At 40.9% G+C, this 19,127-nt stretch overlaps 2 protein-coding genes across 2 annotated transcripts; one reads left to right on the top strand and one right to left on the bottom strand.

Moving 5' to 3' along the window:
* The first annotated feature begins 512 nt into the window (after positions 1-512).
* On the top strand, positions 513-10,751 carry skic8 (SKI8 subunit of superkiller complex). The gene is made up of 11 exons (XM_026919614.3): positions 513-613; positions 928-984; positions 1,136-1,163; positions 2,426-2,531; positions 4,732-4,904; positions 5,376-5,524; positions 6,649-6,742; positions 8,213-8,306; positions 8,555-8,647; positions 8,741-8,819; positions 9,820-10,751. The coding sequence occupies exons 2-11, from the start codon at positions 973-975 to the stop codon at positions 9,907-9,909; spliced, it is 918 nt and encodes a 305-aa protein (XP_026775415.1). The 5' UTR covers positions 513-613; positions 928-972; the 3' UTR covers positions 9,910-10,751.
* Positions 9,228-19,094, bottom strand: slc25a44a (solute carrier family 25 member 44a). The gene is made up of 4 exons (XM_026919613.3): positions 18,927-19,094; positions 17,025-17,716; positions 15,555-15,682; positions 9,228-12,472 (listed from the first exon to the last, which is right to left on the bottom strand). Exons 2-4 carry the CDS (start codon positions 17,656-17,658, stop codon positions 12,281-12,283), a joined length of 954 nt encoding a protein of 317 aa, XP_026775414.1. The 5' UTR covers positions 17,659-17,716; positions 18,927-19,094; the 3' UTR covers positions 9,228-12,280.
* Positions 19,095-19,127: the final 33 nt, after the last annotated feature.

Here is a 19,127-nt window from a genome sequence, read left to right as displayed (position 1 = left end):
TCAAAGAATTTCACTGTGCTGTAATGTATATGTGACAAATAAAGGCTGCTTCTTCTTCAGAGGAAACCCCCATAGCACAGGGAGAACATGCAAACTCCACACACACACACACACACACACAGCAGAGGCAGGATTCGAACCCCTAACCCTAGAGAGGCAAAGCAACCATGTCAACCATTAACCCACCCTCCAGACTGCAATACATACATGAATACACAAACTAACACTCATTAATAAAGCAGTTTGAAATATAGATGGCAAGTGTTGCACTGATTACAATTCATTTTTCATGTTATGGACTGATTTAATTTAATAAAAGGATTTTTTTTTTTATCATTTTAATCATTTTGTCAGAGTAACTCCTCTGTAACAGTGCAGAGAAATAAAACAGCTGCTTCAGTGAGGACAAAATAACAGAATTAACTTTATATTAAAAAAAAAAAAAATTCTTGAATGACTTTTTTTTTTTTTTTTTTATGAATTTTGTTGAAAATAAAACCAGTGCTTTATTCTGTGTTGAATAATCTCTGGAAGAACTGAGTAGTGCTTTTGTTTTCTTACCCATAGTGCACCGCGGGCAGCTGTCATGGCGGCTCAGTGATGAGGAAAAGCGGTAAGTCGCGTTTCAGGAATGATGTTTGGTTTTATTGCTTAGTTGATTTACTCAGCTTTGTATTGACTTCAGCTCACTTCATGTAGACGGAAAGGTTTCTCACGAGGCACAAACTGAGAGCTGTGTTGATATCATGGAGAGTTTGTGGTTATTTTCTGTTGATAAAAGCGAGTACACAGACTAGCAGCTAAGGCTAAGTGGCTGTTATGAATGCTCTGTGGAGGGCTTGTGTACCGTGATTATAGAGATGCTTATGAAGCTACATGGTGTTAGTTAACTGTCTGAGCTTCATACCTGCTTGTTTTCATGCTCAGAGAGACAGATATAAGGAGGAAAAACCAACAACACGACGAGAAACTATGAGCACGCAGGTAAGTTAGGCTTTATTTCTCTCTAGTTGTCCTACACCAAGAGGCTTGCCCTGACTGTGACTTCATATCAGGCTGGAAAAGTGTGTTAACATCATGTTTTACTCTTAAACAGCATCTAACCCGGCTCTGATCTTTATTTCCTCCCTTACAGTACAGCATCCTGTTCAAGCAGGAGCATGGTGAGTGTGTTTTTAAAGGAACAATCCCCCCTGAAACACATTACATGTGTTTATAGTGAAATATCTGTGATGTGTTCAGTGTCTCTGCTGTTCATGTGTTGCTCAGTGCTGTATTTTTCTTATTCCTGTGAGAAGTTAGAGGATGGGTGTCGTACTGACGTCACAGGAAGACGTTGTTCTGGCTAGAGCAGGTACACTGGCGTAAGATAGCGGACAAAATTCAGCAATCACAATCTCCTAACAACAAGCAGACAACAGCTTGTTTTCTCGCTTACCATTTCCCAGAGATGTTCAGTGCCACATTAATGAAATCCAGCGTAGCAGTAGTGCAGACGCTGGATATAATGCTGATGCTGCCTTTAATTTCCGTCAGAAATGTCGTAATTACGAGGTGAACGCCACCACAGTGTTGTAATTACAACTCGGAGACTCGTTTTCTTTCTACGAGCCACGTTAAGATACGTTTTCTTGCAGCAGACGGTAAGATTGAAGTGATAATTCTGAATGTTAGCTGTTCAGTCCTTTATTTTCTTTCAGTGAGGCAAAATTAACTCGTTGATAATCCAAAATAAAAAAATTCTTACAGGATCCCTTTTTTCCAAACAAAAACGGCTTGAACACACACCACGTCGTAATCAAGACCTCCGAACTCGTATGCACGAACTTCCAAGGAGGACTTGAAGGCAGCACGAGGCTCGGCTCGGCTCGGCTCTGCTCGACTCGGCTAGTTAGAGATCTGCGAGATGATGAGTGTGATAGTGTTGATGAGAGGATTATCACGAAAGCTGAAGCTTTGGAAGCTGATGTGTTTGAGCAGAGTGTACACGTGAGGAGGAGAGAGAGCTGGACAGACTGTAGGACTGAAGCACTGCTGTGAAAAAAATCCCAAAATTAAACCAAATGACTTAAAGTCAATTTTATCATAAAATAAATCTTTCACGTAGCTGAAGATCACATATTTATTATCAGTGTTTATGTGCAAGTCATTAAGGGTGGATTTTTTCCATTAATACTGTGGTTGTAATATTCCAAAGCTCTTATTTCAGTTTTATTTTGAAGTTGTTTGGAAGTTGTTTCTGAGGTCCTCTGTCTGTCTGTGTGTGTGTGGGTGTGTGTGTGTGTGTGTGTGTGTGGGTGTGTGTGTGTGTGTGTGTGTGTGTGTGGGTGTGTGTGTGGGTGTGTGTGTGGGTGTGTGTGTGGGTGTGTGTGTGGGTGTGTGTGTGGGTGTGGGTGTGGGTGTGTGTGTGTGCGCGCGTCTGTAGCCCATGATGATGCCATATGGACGGCAGCATGGGGGAAAAGTGCGAAGGATGGATCAGAGACTATCGTCACCGGCTCCCTGGATGACATGGTGAAAGTGTGGAAATGGTAACGTCCTCATGCCGTGTCCTGACTGCATGCATGCTTTCACTAATTACTGACCGCTTCACGTGTTCATGCAGCGCACATCAAGACTGAAGACGTATTAAATGCACCTGGACTGCAGTACTATTCTGTAGCAGAGTGATAATACGTTAGAATGCATCACCATACAGCACAATGCGTTCTGGGAAGATCCACAGGGTACACACAGCATGGTTCCAAAATGCACAGTATGCTTTTAAACAGGCGCTGGAATGAAGTAGTGCACTATATTAGTGATTAAAGAGTGGATTTATACATACAGTCAACTCCAGCTCCAGAATTATTGGCACCCTTGTTAAAGACAGGTTTTAAAAATGTTAATAGTTAATCTTCATCTCACACTGAAATATGAGAACTAATTTTTTTTATAAATATAGACCCCAGACATTCTTCTGAACAAAATGTAACTAAAGTGTTTTCTCTTTTACAGTTTCCTTTTCCTGAGTGTTTAGGAACTCTCTTCTTATTGGCACCCTTGTTAAACACAGGTTATAAAATGTTAATAGTTAATCGTCATCTCACACTGACATGAGAGTTTTTTTTTAAAAATGTTGTTGTTTTTTTTTTTTGTTTTTTTTTTGTTTTTTTTCATTCTAAATTATTGGCACTCCTAGACTTTCTTATGAACAAAATGTACCTAAAGCTTTTTCTCTTTTATATTTTACTTTTGAGTGTTTAGGAACGCTCTTCCTGTTCCACTGGGGAATAAATATGAGGTGACACAGAGGCAAAATTCCCTTAGTCATTCATCATGGGGAGGATTACAGAATACACAGATTAAGTGAAACAAAATTGTTGAGCCTCATAAATCAGGCATTGGCTATAAAAATGGTTCAAAAAACAACCTGAGCCATGATAGTGCTGGCTTTCTTAACAAAGCTTTCTGAAGTAATGAACAACTTCTTCTAGCTGTTAGGGGGGAAAAGGGGGTTTGTTTCTTTAAGTTTTTTTTTTTTTTTTTTTTTAATTGTTTTTTAACACATTGGTGGCTTCTGCTGGTCAAAACAATGACGTGCATCCTAGTGGATGGTGCTGCACTTTTATGGCTAATAACTCCGTGTTCCAGTGATTTGAAAAGCAAAAGTGCAGAAATGAGAAGACTAGAACATTCTCATTAAGATGGAGCTTTTGGGTCGTTTTTCAGGGGCGATGTGTTTATAGCAGAATGAATCATGCATTGATTGTGTTGCTTTTTTTGACACATGCCTTGGAGCTTCCGTATCAAGAGTCTTCGCTATGTAATGAACCTACATGGGGAGGACACAAGTATATTTCCATAGACAGTGAGATTGTGAGGATGGTTAGAAAAGCTAACAGTCATGGTTGCAGATTTGCAGAATTTTGGGTCACCGAGATACTAAATCTACAAGTAGACACATCCATGCCAGAAGAAAGCCTTTTCCTGTAAGCTGGAAGCTGCTGGAACTTTGAGTTCTGTGGTCAACAAACACTCAGGATTGGTGTGGTGTAAAGAGAAGGATGATTATACAGAAAAGAACCTAATCCCATCTGTTAAGTTTGATTGAGGATCTGTGAGGTTGTAGACCTCTGATATTTTTTCCTCCAAAGGCCCTGGGAACCTTGTTGACGCATGATACCTGGTATTATGGACTCCATAAAGTCCCAGTAGATTTTAAATGGAAATCTGGCTGGTTCTGCCAAGAAGCTACAACTGAGTCATGGTTGGATCTTCCAGCAGGACCAAAAAAAATGCATCCAAATCCACACAGAAATGGTTCATTGACCACAGAATCAAGTCCTCCATTGGAAATCTGTGGTTTGAGCTGAAGTAGAGACAGATGTTGTATTGATGAGTGATTTATGATTCCTTGCTTATCTGGCATCACAGGAGAAAACTCAGTGCTGTTATGTTGGCAAAGCCATGTTACACAAGGTACTAAGGGCTCAAAAGTGCTACATTACCCCTCTAACTCCTCCCCAAACACATACCCGGCAGTGCAGACCCACGCCAAACCACCTGCTATATTATGGTTATACAGAGAACCTTAAGGTTCCCAGGAACCTAGAGATCGACAAACAGGAGATAGACAGGAACCTTCTTCATGAGAATGTACTTTTGTACAAGGCCAGATTTGGTGTTTATAGTCTACAGTGTTTTAGTAGTAATATTTCCCTGCTCTGTGTTATTGGCTGCCCTCTGCAGGTCAGATGAGAAGCTGGAGCTACAGTGGAGTCTGGAAGGCCACCAGCTGGGTGTGGTGTCTGTGGACATTAGCCACAACGGCGCCATCGCCGCCTCCAGCTCTCTGGATGCTCACATCCGCCTCTGGGACCTGGAGTCTGGCAAACAGGTTAAATCCATGGATGCAGGACCAGGTGAGGGTTTCGGGTAGCACAGGATGATTATGGTGATATTTTCTTAGGATCAGTCGCGTTTCCCACATCTGGATACGATTTGCATGAGCTGTATATTTGATGATGAAGATACAAACGATATTTTAATGCTTTAAAGAGTCACAGCATGTCAGTCATCTCACCTGGCCTGGCTCTCTGGCACTTTTATCCGAGTTTGTAAAATTAACAGTGGCTGTCTTTGAAAGCACTAATTAATTGGCACGATTACTTGATTGCTGATGATGTAGTTTGATTATTTATATTGTTTCAGTTATGATGATCTTTAAAGAACATCAATCTTTAAAGTGTAGATTCACTAACTTTTATTGTGGCATGTGATCTAATTTCTTGTTTTAAGGTAGCATACTGATCTTTCTTACTTTCCTTCCAATTTTTTGATAAATGCAAGACTTGTTTTTTTTTTTTTTTTTGCTTCTCATGTTTCCCTCTTAGTCGATGCCTGGTCTGTAGCGTTCTCCCCCGACTCAAAATACATAGCCACAGGCAGCCATCTTGGCAAGGTGAACATCTTTGGTGTTGAGAGTGGGAAGAAGGAATACTCCCTGGACACCAGAGGGAAATTCATTCTCAGCATCGCCTATGTAAGTTTGTTAAAGTAGGTGAAGTGTGAAACGTGATATTAACAAGTTGTTTAAAGTACATTATAAAACCCTGAAGTCGACGAATCATCCCCAGAGGAGGCTTAATGCTTCCTTCCTGTTTTATTAGCGTTAATTATTTAGAGCTGTTGAACATTAGGACTGAACCAAAGTAGACATTTTACAGAATGCTTCATTATGCTGCTTCTTTTAAAGCGAGGGTTTGTTCACAGAAAGGCACTCTGTTATTTATTCACCAGTAGAATTTATACAGAGTATTGGAGTCATTTTCACAGCTCAAACACTTGACAGAAAAAAAGAGAGAAGCTATTAGTTCCTGGAAGCTGATCACGACTTTATAAAGAGGGTTGTCTCTCATGTCTCTCCCGCTCACGTCTTTCTTTTCATTCTGCTTGAGGTTAAAAGCAAGGGGATGGAGCATTGAGAAGATGTTAAAAGCTCACTAAAGCATTATAACTGGCTTGACTTGAATAAATACTCAGTACACTGATGATGCCAGTTTATAACCCGATGTTGCACTACAGACAGTTTGCAACTTGTAGTCAGAAAGCAGTGAAATGAAGCTCTGGGATTCAGTAAATCAGTGTGAACTGAAAAGATTGAGAGGTTGCAGAAAAGATGCAGAGGTTGGCTTCACGTGTCTCGGAGCCGTCACTCTCTTCACCTGGTTGGAGGAACGCTGACTGATCTGTCACTAGTTATCAGTGGAACGTGTTTGTGTTTAATAGACCAGCAGAGAGATGCGACAGTGACGGTGTGGGAATGAAATAAGCCCCACCCCCTGGACAAGCTGACTGAAACAATCAGAATAATATATAATGCAGTTTTTTTTTATAATTCATGAAATTGGCATGGATATTTGAAGTGATGTATGTACTTGTCTGTACACATGCAGCAGAGACTGGCAGTGTAGTCGAGTAGAGAACTGCTAGTGGGAAATACAGTCCATAGAAATTTTTTTTTAGCAGCTTTAACTCTCTAAACAAGCATTTGTCATCTTGGCTAAAGATTAGTTCCGATTAAAAAGCAGAGTAAATGAAGCCTCCTGAATAAAACCTCTGATTTCAGTGCAATCTCCATCTCTCTCTTTTCCTGTCTTCTCCCAGAGCCCAGATGGAAAGTATTTAGCCAGCGGTGCCATCGATGGAATCATTAATATCTTTGACATTGCAACTGGGAAACTCCTCCACACGCTGGAAGGTAAAATTACACCTCAGGTGGAGAGCAGTGAGACTCCTAATGACTGAAGTTTACATCATAACTGTTTGCAAAGGCATCTAGAGGGGTTAAATATAATATTTCCATGCTGTATTAATAAATAAATAAGATAATGAAGCACATCTTATAAAAACGCCGATTTGAAAGCAAGTAAATAAGTCAGTATGTCTTTTCTTTTTATTTAGCTAAAAGATTTTATGAAGGAACATATTTGAAATTTATAATATTTATTTATAAAAATTTATCTTATACTGAAACAGATTAGCGTTAACATCAGCATAAGCACTGCTCTGTATTTTATATCGTACAATCGTATGGCCAAAAGTTTGTGCACACCCGACCATCACACCCTTCTGTGCTTGTTGAACATTTATTCCCCCTTTGCTGTTATAATAAGCTCCACTGTTCTGCAAAGGCTTTCCACTAGATGTTGGAGCGTGGCTGTGGGGATTTGTGTTCATTCAGCTACAAGAGCATTAGTGAGATCAGGCACTGATGTTGGGATGTCGAGGAGGTCTGGGGTTCAGTCGGTGTTCCAGTTCATCCCAAAGGTGTTCAGTGGGGTTGAGGTCAGGGCTCTGTGCAGGACACTCGAGTTCTTCCACTCCAACCTTCACACACCATGTCTTCATGGAGCTCGCTTTGTGCACAGGGGCATTGTCATGTGGGAACAGGTTTCAGCCTCTTAGTTCCAGTGAAGGGAAATTGTAAAGCTACAGCATACAAATATATTTTAGACAATTTGGGGAAGAACGATATACAGCTGTGAAAGTCAGGTGTCCACATACTTTTGGCCATATTGTGTATAAATGATGTTCAGTTAAAAAAAATAAATAAATAATTCTCTGCAAAGAGGCAATAGTGCAGGTTTATCACAAATGTTAATTATTAATTTTTTTTTTTTTTACCACAGCAGTTTTCATTGTCACAGACATTTGCTCAATTTTACTTTTTTTTTTTTTTTTTTTTAGGTAAACCAGCATCTATTTAAAAAAAAAAAAAAAAAAAAAAAAAGTTAGGCCACATCCTAGCTAGCTTCCTATTCAGTGTTCAGGGTATATCTATGTACTTAATACACCGGCCAGCTCTACTCGTAGTGCTTCATCACCAACCCTGATATCTTCTGTGGTCATTATTTCTATAAAACATATGCTGCACTCAGTTTACCTCGGAGGTGGGAACTCGGAATTACACGTTATGTGTTTGGAGTTTCTTCTGGAGTAGTTTAGGGCTTTCAACTGGATCAGCTCTTTTACTGTACTGATCTCGAGACCTCAGCTTTTGGAGCTGCTTCCTTTTTGTTTCACTGTGCCTCTACGTCTCTGTTTCTTAAAACATTTCATCCGTCAGTCAGTACGGGTGGAGAGAGCACATGATGATGTGTGAGGTTTACTTAGATACTTGAGTAGAGACTTTCTGCTGGTAAATGAAATGTGTGTGTTGTCTCTGCAGGCCACGCCATGCCCATCCGCTCTCTCACGTTCTCACCCGACTCTCAGCTCTTAGTCACAGCCTCAGATGACGGCTACATCAAGATTTATGACGTGTAAGTCCAGCTATGGGATTACTGCCCTATTATTACACATGTTGTGTGACAAATGTGTTTGAGTTTATGTTCTTGATGTTTTGGCAAAAAAAAAAAAAAAACTGCACATTTCCTGCAAAGAGACAGACAGTGTAATGTAATGTAACACTTCTCTGAAATAGTCTGAACTGCTGCTTATCGTGGCTGTGTAATAGTTGTGTAGCTAATTGAGGAGTGTGTGTGTGTGTGTGTGTGTGTGTGTGTTACAGACAGCATGCTAACCTGGCAGGCACTCTGAGTGGCCATGCGTCTTGGGTGCTCAACGTGGCCTTTTCACCTGATAACACACACTTTGTCTCCAGGTAGGCATCAAAATAACTTCAGTGTTGAAATGTGAAGGAGGAAAAAAAGTGTGTTTTACAGTTTCCTGAAGCTTTTGTCCTTGTTGTCTGCAGCTCGTCAGATAAGAGTGTGAAGGTGTGGGAGGCGAGCACCAGGGCGTGTGTGAACACTTTCTTTGACCATCAGGACCAGGTGCGCTTTCCATCTCCTCTGCTTATGACTGTAATATGATCTTTTTGTAGACAGCGAAGAGGATAAACACCAGCATGATGATTGTCTTGTATACGACTTGAGAGATTTTTGGCTTTGAGCCGAGTCGTTTCACTAATCATCAGCTAAATTTCCAGTGAATTCACCAACAGCTCAGAGGATCAGCTGCCCTCTGTTTCACACCATCACAAATGCCTTTCCACCAGCTTATTATTATTATTATTATTATTATTATTGTTGTTTTGGATTTTTATTTCTCTAAGAAGCCCATGTAGCTATAATACAGTTTTTAATCCTGCATGTGGTTTAATGATCTTTAACCTGAAGCCAATGATAAACACTCTTGGCTCTGAAACATTCAGTATTCATGCCCAAGTGACTCGAGAACACTTCAGTTTGTTGCGCGTGAAAACGCAATTGTTTTATTTGTATAGCGCTTATAACATTAGACACTGTAACAGAGCAGCTTTACAGAAATCAGGATGCAGATTTAGATTTCTTGTGGAACAAAAAACCTCCCTGAGATGAACCTGGAAGGAAACCAGATCCCATCGTCTTGTGGGTGACAGCGGATAGTGGGATTATAAATCATTACTGTGTACAGTTAAACAGTACTAAATGTGTTGAAAGGATGTTCAGTAAGAGTCCTGGGATGAACACAGGACAGTCTTTGTGATTACAGCAGCAGTTTGTGGGTAGAAATAAACAGTATCCATGTGAGATTTTCAAAATAATCACGGGACAGTGTGACAGGGGTGTATTTTGTGTATTTAAAAAGAAAGAAAGAAACCTTATAGCTGGAGTTCGAATCGTCCCTGTTCAGGACCAGTGCTCAAGGTTTGCGCTTGTTTCTCTGACAGTTTCTCTGCGTGTGATCTGGTAAAGTGTGGGTTGGCAGCAACGCACACCTTCATTTATTCAATGGTTTTAAGTTAAGCAGGTTTTTTTGGCAGAAAACTGAAACTCTTAAATGTGTTTGTAGGTATGGAGCGTGAAGTACAACAGCACTGGCTCGAAGATCGTTTCAGCTGGAGATGACAGAGCCATCCACATTTACGACTGTCCCATGTGAAGCATGTTTCACCGTTCTTACACCTGACAGGAAACGAGTACATCTGAAATATACTCCTGGGCAAAAGAAATGGGCCAAGCCAAAAATGGCAATTATGAAGCTTTTTAATGGTCTTAACAACAAATCACTGGTCAGAAAATGATAAGGAATGAAACAGATGCACTCCTCAGAGCTCCTGTGCCTCCATTTGCTGGTTTCCTTTTGCTGCAGTGACCTGAATTATAACTTCTATAGCCTTGTACACAAAGGTAAAATCATGATAATGACTAAATGTTTGATGTAAAATTTATACTAACACATGTCTAGATGTACAACATTTCCCAAAAATATCTTCTGGGATGTTTTTTTCTTAAAAGATTACTCATTATTTGGTTCTCTGCTGCACCTGATGCAGCTCATCAAAGGGCCACAAGGCTTAAACATTTAAAGAAATCAAAGGGAAAAACTCTCTATACTAACTTCCTTTATCTATTTGTTTAATTCCTGATAATTTCCTGACCAATGATTTGTTGTTAATACCATTAAAAGCTTAATATTTTGTTATTTTGAGCTTGGCCTATTTTTCTTTGCCCAGGAGCGTACAACATGCCAGAACATTTACTCGAACCGCACTCTTTGTCCACAGAGATTCATACAGTCCCTGCTGATACACACTTTCCTCCTGCAAGTTCGAATCAACTTCTGTTTTGTTGTTTGACGTTAAATAAAGCCTTTAACCTGCTTCTGTAATCATCAAACACATGCGCAGGTAATAACATGGCCATGAGGTTTGATTTTCATTTTTGAATCGTTGTCTCCTTAAATGTTCTAGTCTTGTCAAAACAATAAATTTTTTATAAATACTTCTGTTTTTAGAAATCGACTCTTTATGGTGTTTAGTGTTAATTTGTCTCCGTAACTCAGTAACACAATAGTGAGATGTTGTCTATCACGCCCTCTGCTGAGCTTTAACACACATGCCATCCAGTGCATAACTGAAGCCTCTGAGAGGGCTTGTGCATGTATATAAATATCCTGTTTGACTGTAACTGCTTTATATTTTATACGTCTGTCACGTGCAGGTCGACTCAGCTCGTCCTTCTGTGCAAGGAGAACTGCTGTATGAACAGATGTGCGTGTTAAACGTGAACAGTACCAATCGAATGAGCTCGGAATAAATCAGTGACCTCAACTCACACTGTAGACACTGCGATATTTCTACAACAAGACGTTTGTGAGAATAAGCCATTGTTACTTTAATCTCACACACACAGGTTTATACACTTGGCATTATACAAGGAATCACTTCATCTGTCCTACAGAAGGATAAGTCACGTTTACAAAACAAGTCTAAAACTTTGGCCACACCCACAACATCTTTTATCCTACAATACAAGGTGTGTGTGGGGGGAAAAAAAAGGTCATTGTGAGCAGACAACACAAAAAGGAGTGAAAAAGACCACGTTAACTGTTTCACCACATAGTCATGAGTATACATACATTCTCTGTGTTCATCATAACTGTTTGAGTCACGTCTCAACTGCAGTGCCAGCCATCTGATTCAGATGACGGCTAGAGTGTTTTAAAAAGTCACATATATCTCAGGAATTACACTTCACTAAAAATCTTACGATCCAAAAGAATACCTCCATAATTTACTATGAAACTGTACGCACATAAAGATAAGGATAAAGAAACAACACGCTTGCAGTGGAAATACTGTAGAAAATATCACCGTCGACCTTCTCTGACGTTTTTTTAAAAAGAAAAGCAGTTCACTGTATTCAGAGGTCAGCTTGTAGATGTAATCTGTCCAGGCTTTGTGTTTTTATCAAGTAACATCATTAGTGCTCATATCTCTGAGCAGCATCTGAGGGATGTGTCCTGCTCGGCATTAGCCCATGGGTTATTTGCATTCTGAAATACGAGTCAGATCTGATAAGCAGCCATCAGTTGCATTCATTGTAACTTTACTCTTCATTCTACAACCCAGTGTCTAGCAGAGGCTGGAAATTTAATCTAGGCCTTTATAAAACTGTTAGATGTGTATGCTTTACACAAAGATTAGGCCTGAATCAGCCTGTAATATTACAGAACTCTCCTTCTGTACATGTGCCGTGATTTGATTTGCGTTCGTTTCATGACGTTTTGGCATCAAACATCAAATATGAACATTCATCATAGCTCATTTAACACTTTCCTGAAACTGCGTTTCTGGTCCCCTTCCCAAAATCCCGCTTGTACTGTATTGTAACTCACACAGCCCGATCGATCAACTGTTAAAATATCAAAAAGGCAACGTTAAAAGGCAGGAAAGCCCACACAGGGAGGGTCGACCTTGTGTGTGTGTGTGTGTGTGTGTGTGTCCGTGTCCTGGACTGTACCCTGCTTTTCACCAGTGTCTGGTATGGACAAGCTCAGGCCGCAGACTGAGCCTCTTCAGCGTCTCATAGCCGATGACGATGAGGATGGAGGTAGGCATGGAGGAGATGATGCGAGCGGAGAGACCCTTAGTCAGGCCCCACATGCCCTCCTCAGCCATGAGCTGCTTAAAGGTTTCCATCACTGACGAACGGCCTTCCACCTTGTGGGAAGAAAAAATCTTTTCTTACAAGCTGACACATACAGTGGATATAAAAAGTCTACACACCCCTGTAAGAATTGCAGGTTTTTGTGATGTAAAAAAATGAAACCTTTAAATCTTAAACCTGATAAATCTTTCCACAGCTGAGATTCTGTACGTGCTTTATAAGCTCTTTGTGGACCACGGCTTCAGCGGTCGGATGAAACCAAGAAGAGGTCAAAAAAAATTCCATAGAAACAGCTGGTCATTATTTGGGGTTAATCAGAATCACGTCATTAATGACAGATGTATGATAATTACTTTTGAACATGAGTTTTAGTCACATGACCCATTATAAAAGGGTGTATACACTTCCTAAACTCTTCCTAAAACCTTTGTTTGTTTTTCACTTGAACTTTGTTGCCTGCTATGTGACATTGAAGGTGGAAAACCTTTAAATCTGACGTGATTTATCGTGTTTTCAGGGGCGTGTAGACAAATGGTGATGCATTTGATTTTGGATTCTCACACTGACAGAGATACTGTAACAAATAAAATTAGGAATACAACAGAAAATAAAAATATACCTAATGAACAAATTAAAGAATTAAAGACTGCAAAGTGGTTCATGCAGCTATTCGAATGCAGGCTACATAAATTCAGGTGAATGATGAACCGCTAAGAAAACAAATCCAGTCCAGTGGACTGACAGTAACTGATGACTGAGACTCTCAGTGCAAAGCTGTTGCTGAAAGACTTGAATTCGAGTTGAGACAAAAAGGCTAACTTTAAATGTAAGGCACGTACTGGTTACATCAGAAAGCTGGGCCAGATTATTGATTGGGAAAGAAGCAAACAAAAAAGAAACGATTCATCACAAAAAGACGGGACAAACAAAAGCTAACAAACACGTTCCTGCTATTCTAGTGAGAAGGAATCATTAATATTTCTACTCCATTCTATTCCACTGTGTGACTCCAGAAACATGTAAGAACTGAAACTTGCTGATGCTCGCTGTGCTGCCATAAAGAGGATTTATGTGGTTTTTTTCACAACTGCTATTTTTTAGAGAACAAAGTGCCAGAGCTCCTTTTGTGCTGATAAATAAAAGCAGCTCAAGCACGCTGAAACCACAACAACATCTTCACCAGTCCTAGCTAATATCAGCTAACTACAGTCGAGACTATAAAGTTTACATACACCTACGCTCACATCTCCACACATTTCATATTACAATACATCCCCTGTGTTGAGTCAGTGACGGGATCTACTTTATTTCTTTAGTTCTCAGTTCAGTCCACAATTTTTCTACGGGATTCAGGTCAGGGCTTTGTGAAGGCCGCTCCAATACTTTCGCTTTGTTGTTTTTAAGCCATTTTGTTACAACTCTGGAGGTTTGCTTAGGATCACCGTCCTGCTAGAAGACTCCATTGTGACAAAATTAGAACTTTCTGGCTGATGTCTTGAGGTGTTGCTTCAGTATTTCCAGATAATCCTCCTTCCTCATGATGCCATCTGTTTTCTGAAGTCCCTTTTCCAGCACAACAAGCCCGTGACATGATGCTGCCACCCCCATGCTTCACAGTTGGGATGGTGTTCTTCAGATTAAAAGCTTCACCAGTTTTCCACCATATATAGCTGATCGCTGATCATGATGGCCAATTACAGTTCCATTTTTATTTCATCTGACCAGAGGACACTACTCCAAAAGGCTGGTGATCACCTGTAAATTTTAGTCTGGCTTTTTTGTGCTGGTTTTGGAGTAGCACTCTTCCTCCTTGTGCAACAGCCATTCAGGCCATGGTGATCTAGGACTCTCTTAATGCTAGATATACATACTTTGGTTCCTGATGCCTCCAACTCCTTCACCAGTTCCTTTGTTGTTGTCGTCTTGGGGTTCAGTTGAACCTTTCAGACCAAAGTTCATTCATCTCTGGGAGTTAATCTGTGCCTTTTTGCTGAATATACAGCGTGTGTGTAGTGCAAAGATTTTTATATTTGCATATAGTTATTTGTATACAAGCTCATGGGACCTTCAGTTGTTTGGAAATTGCTTTTAAGGAGGAACTGGACAATTTGTTTTTGAGGTCTTGGCTGAGTGGCTTGGATTTTTCCCATGGGCAAAAAGGCACTGGCTCTAAAGGTAGGCCCTTAAATACAGCCACAGGTGCACTACCAATTAACTCCTCATTATGACAATTGGCCAATCAGAAGCTTCTAAAACTCATTACAGTACATCAATTTCTGAAATCTGGAACCAGATGGTTTAAAGAGACAGTCAACTTGGTGTATGTAAACTTTTGACCCACCTGTATCCTGATACAGTGGATTAAAGCTGAAATAAATCTGTCTCTAATCTATTGTTCTAAAAATGACCTCTGATGTGAATAAAGTGGACACCTTAATGACTTAACGCAGAAAATGCACGGATGTGTGGAGTTGTGAAAAACTGAATGTCTTTAGCCTAGGAGTATGTAAACGTTTGGCCTCAACTGTAACTAGTCCAGCTTGCTAGCTAGATTAAGTATTAGAAGTAATAAAGATTAAATAAAGTGTGGTGTAACTCTGGTGAAGAGGAAGTTGTTTGCCTTTGCTGTGGTTTTGTACGCAGAAAAATGACAAGACGAGGCGCTGCATGTGTGACTTGACTGCGTGCCGCCACAGATAAAGCGCGACATCACATTGTGCAACGGTAAATGCAACAAAAATAGTCAAGTTGTTATTTTTAGTTTTATCACAATGTTGGAATTTTGGCTTATAAATCAGTCACTCACAGAAGTCTTTTTTTTCCACCAGCACCTCCTCCATGTTTGTTTTTCTCACTTGACCCTCAACTTCAGATCAGATTTCCTGGGAGGAATCACTTGGCACTTTTCTGAAAAGTTGACTTTCTTTGGAATCGCTCTATGTTTTAAAAGCAGCCACTTCCCAGAGGATTGCCAAAAAATAAATAAATAAATAAATAAAATAAAAAAATTTTGGCAATATGTCTAATATGAAAGCAACCTCAGTCAACTCTCAGTCTGCTTTATCTGTAGGTTATAAAACCGCTGCTCTGTGCAGCTCTCTGATGAAGGTTTGCTCAGTCAGGTGGTGTGTTTACCTGCACTCTGGCTCTCACTACATCCATGGGGTTGGTGAGGGTGGAGGCGGTGGCAGCAGCCATGGGCCCGGCCACAGCCTGCAGGAGGAGGTGAGGGCAGTTGGATGGGGCCAGTCGGGACAGCTGCTCTGTTTCAGCACACAACACACACTGCATTACTCTACAAATCTTTTAGAAACTCAAAAAGAAGTCTCCTGTGTGTCTTACGCTGCAATGGAACTTAGAGGAAGTGACGTGTTGAAACATGATAACTGACTATATCACACAAGCTGTAAGTGCATATGGGATTGTGATGAAATCATTTTAATGTCAAATAAAGGCGTGATATGTAAATACTGCTGTACTCTTTTGCTAGTTCCCTCTGTGTCTGTAATTTTTAGTCACATTGTGGTAACTTGGTGACTGAAAAGCCATGTGTTTCTGAGAAAAAGAGCAAAAACAGCTGTACAGAGGGCTGTACTATCAAAATAACAAAACTACTGATGTACAAAGACGACTGGATGGCTAGTTTGTTGTTTAAATGTACGCTAGCTGTATAAGCCGTGCTACACTCATCCTCCTCTATCACAATTTCACAGGATATGGTGAAAAGGATTTCCGCCTTGTGCCCAGAATTCCTGGTTTAGGCTCTAGATCAGAGTTCGGGATCCCATGGGATATAAAAAAAAAAGCCACAGGCAGTCACATGAAGCTCAGGGGAGAAAAGAAGAAGTCATGCTCATTAACACAGGAGTGTAGCATCATGGGAATGTATTGGCTCGGGTTCATGCATTCAGCTTCGGTAAGTGCTTTATCCTAGTCAGCTTTGCTACGGTTTAAATCACTAATTAGTATTCCTTCAGGAGCTGGAAGGATTAATATAATTCTCATGTGGCATTAATAAAAGTCTTAGGACACCTCTATCCAGATCCACCGTGACCCTGACTAGAATAAAGCAGGTACTTGGAGAGAAATGAATGAATGAATAAATGAATGAATGATGATATGGGGTGATATGATGATAATCTTTGTAAGCTGATGATTTTGGTTGCTATTCCAGTTCAGGTTCTCCTCTTCAGCAGTTAAAACCCAAAATACACAGGAATAATTACACTAAACACATCAGAACATGGCCACTCCCTGCAGAAAAACGGGAGACCAAAATAAATCCATCATAACTCTACACTCTGTGACGGTCCTTCTATTATTTTTGGAGTTTTTCACACGTGAATGCTGCTCTGTACACGCAAGGCATCCCAGCGTGTGAGAATTAACCAGATTACACAACTATTGTCAAACCACAGAACCAAAACAAGCAGAGGATTCTGTAGCTCAGGACAACGTGTCACAGCATGTGCACGTGAGATACTCTACTCTACGAAATTAGCTAGGAAATAACTGCAGTATGTTGTTATGATGGATAACATCAGTATGTTTAATAGCAGAGGAAGGATGCCCATGATGAGGACAGTAAGAAGTACTTTTAAGCACCTGCATAAAAGTGATAAAAAGGCCACCACACTGCGCTGTTAGGGATGTAGGTGAGAAGAGACGCCACATAGCCACGGTAAAAACCCCGAAAACCGTCTGCAGCAAAAATCTGCACTGTAATGTCTCGGGTCTGCCCAAAAGTCACTCTGTGCTTAGACGTGGCGACGGCCATCTTGGGCTTGACCTTAAAGCGTGTGAGATGTTCCCCCTGGCCTTGCATCATGAGCTGCTGGGAGACAACGTCGATGGGCACGGTGATGCTCTGGGCCACCAGCGAGGCAGAGCCACCGGCCACCAGAGACTTGACAGTGTTATTGGAGGAATACTGAGAGACGTACTTCCTAACCAGCTCATAGGTGGTGATGTAGGCTTGACCTGAGATCAGTGTGAAGGTGTTGACCATGAAGCCCCGGTACAGTCCCCGCACGCCTTCAGCTTTAAGGATTTTACAGAAGGCATCAAAAGTGCCGTTGTAAAGCGACTTCCCCTTCTGGACCTGCAGCCGGGTTCGGATCAGGGTGAAGGGGTAGACGGTGGCACGTGTGGTTAGAGTCATGAACACGCCCAGGGAGTAGAACTTCCTCTTGTCCAGGTCTTCCCATTCTATGATCCGGATGTTCCGATTCTGCTGCATAGTTCCAGCTGATGGCAACTTTCATCCGACAGGCCGCGTGCCGCACCTGCCCATCAACCTACAGAGCCACGGAGAACAGGAACAGGTCAGAGTAAAGCAGATCAGGAATCATACTTGACACAATCTATTTAGCCCAACTTGGGAGATACAGAGAACTCCATAAAAACAAGTCAACAGATGTGTTGAGTTCAGCAAAAGTGGCTGAGTTCAGCTCGTATGATCTCAATGCTTGCTGTTGTGTCTATAGATCAAAGGTCTTGAAATGATGTTTGCCCACCAGCGTGATATGATAAGTGTGAGGTGCATTTCACAGACCATCAGCACGTTCAAAGGGCAAAGCAACTAACTACCTTATGATACACTATATGGCCAAAAGTTTGTGGACACCTGACCATCACACCCACATGTGGGCCTTCAGCAACCTGGTGCCATAAAGCTGAAAGTGCACAGTTGTACAGAATGTCTTTGTAATGTCTTTCACTGGAACTAAGGGGCCCAAACCTGTTCCAGCATGACGATGCCCCTGTACACAAAGCGAGCTCCATGAAGACATGGTGTGTGAAGGTTGGAGTGGAAGAACTCGAGTGTCCTGCACAGAGCCCTGACCTCAACCCCACTGAACACCTTTGGGATGAACTGGAACACCGACTGAACCCCAGACCTCCTCACCAACATCAGTGCCTGATCTCACTAATGCTCTTGTAGCTGAATGAACACAAATCCCCACAGCCACACTCCAACATCTAGTGGAAAGCCTTTGCGGAAGAGTGGAGCTTATTATAACAGCAAAGGGGGAATAAATCTGGAATGAGATGTTCAGAAGGGTGTGATGACCAGGTGTCCACAAACTACAGTGTATCTGCTACTATCTTTACACACACACACACACACACACAAAACAGACTTTTTTTTTTACAAATAAAAATACAAAAACAGCATGCTTTAAGACATGTGAGTGATGTGAATAATTAAATATGCATCATGTTGTAATTATATTTGTAATAATTAAATGATTTAAATGTTAAAGTATGACACTAGGAGCAGATCATGAAGCATGGGATGGAATGTGTGACCTCCTCCATGATGAAGCTGGACAGAAGACACTGCTTTTTCTATCATCTTCACCTACACGTTTTGACATTTATATCCCACATGCTGGTGAAATGTTCCACATGAGAATGTCATTAAAAGCAGAAATGCAGCTGTGTTTTCCGCGTTAGGAGCATGATGACAGCCTGTTTGACCTCTTCAACACAACATCAACTTACCAGCTTAGCTTGCCATCATTTCCGCCTTCCATGTACCTAACTACTGCATTCCATCGTCATATCATGACAAAAACAACTGTATTATTAAAAGCAGTAGTATTTTTTAAAACATATAATCCTTTTAGAAACCTTAGCGACGTCTAACCACGTCCATGTTTGTTTATAAAAAAAAAAAAAAAAAAAAGTAAGTTTTCCCAGCGC

Source organism: Pangasianodon hypophthalmus, chromosome 9 (assembly GCF_027358585.1).
Source record: "Pangasianodon hypophthalmus isolate fPanHyp1 chromosome 9, fPanHyp1.pri, whole genome shotgun sequence".
In the NCBI taxonomy this organism is placed as follows: domain Eukaryota; kingdom Metazoa; phylum Chordata; class Actinopteri; order Siluriformes; family Pangasiidae; genus Pangasianodon; species Pangasianodon hypophthalmus.
The sequence above is the reverse complement of the archived record's forward strand: the minus strand, read 5'-3'. Positions and strand labels throughout refer to the sequence as shown.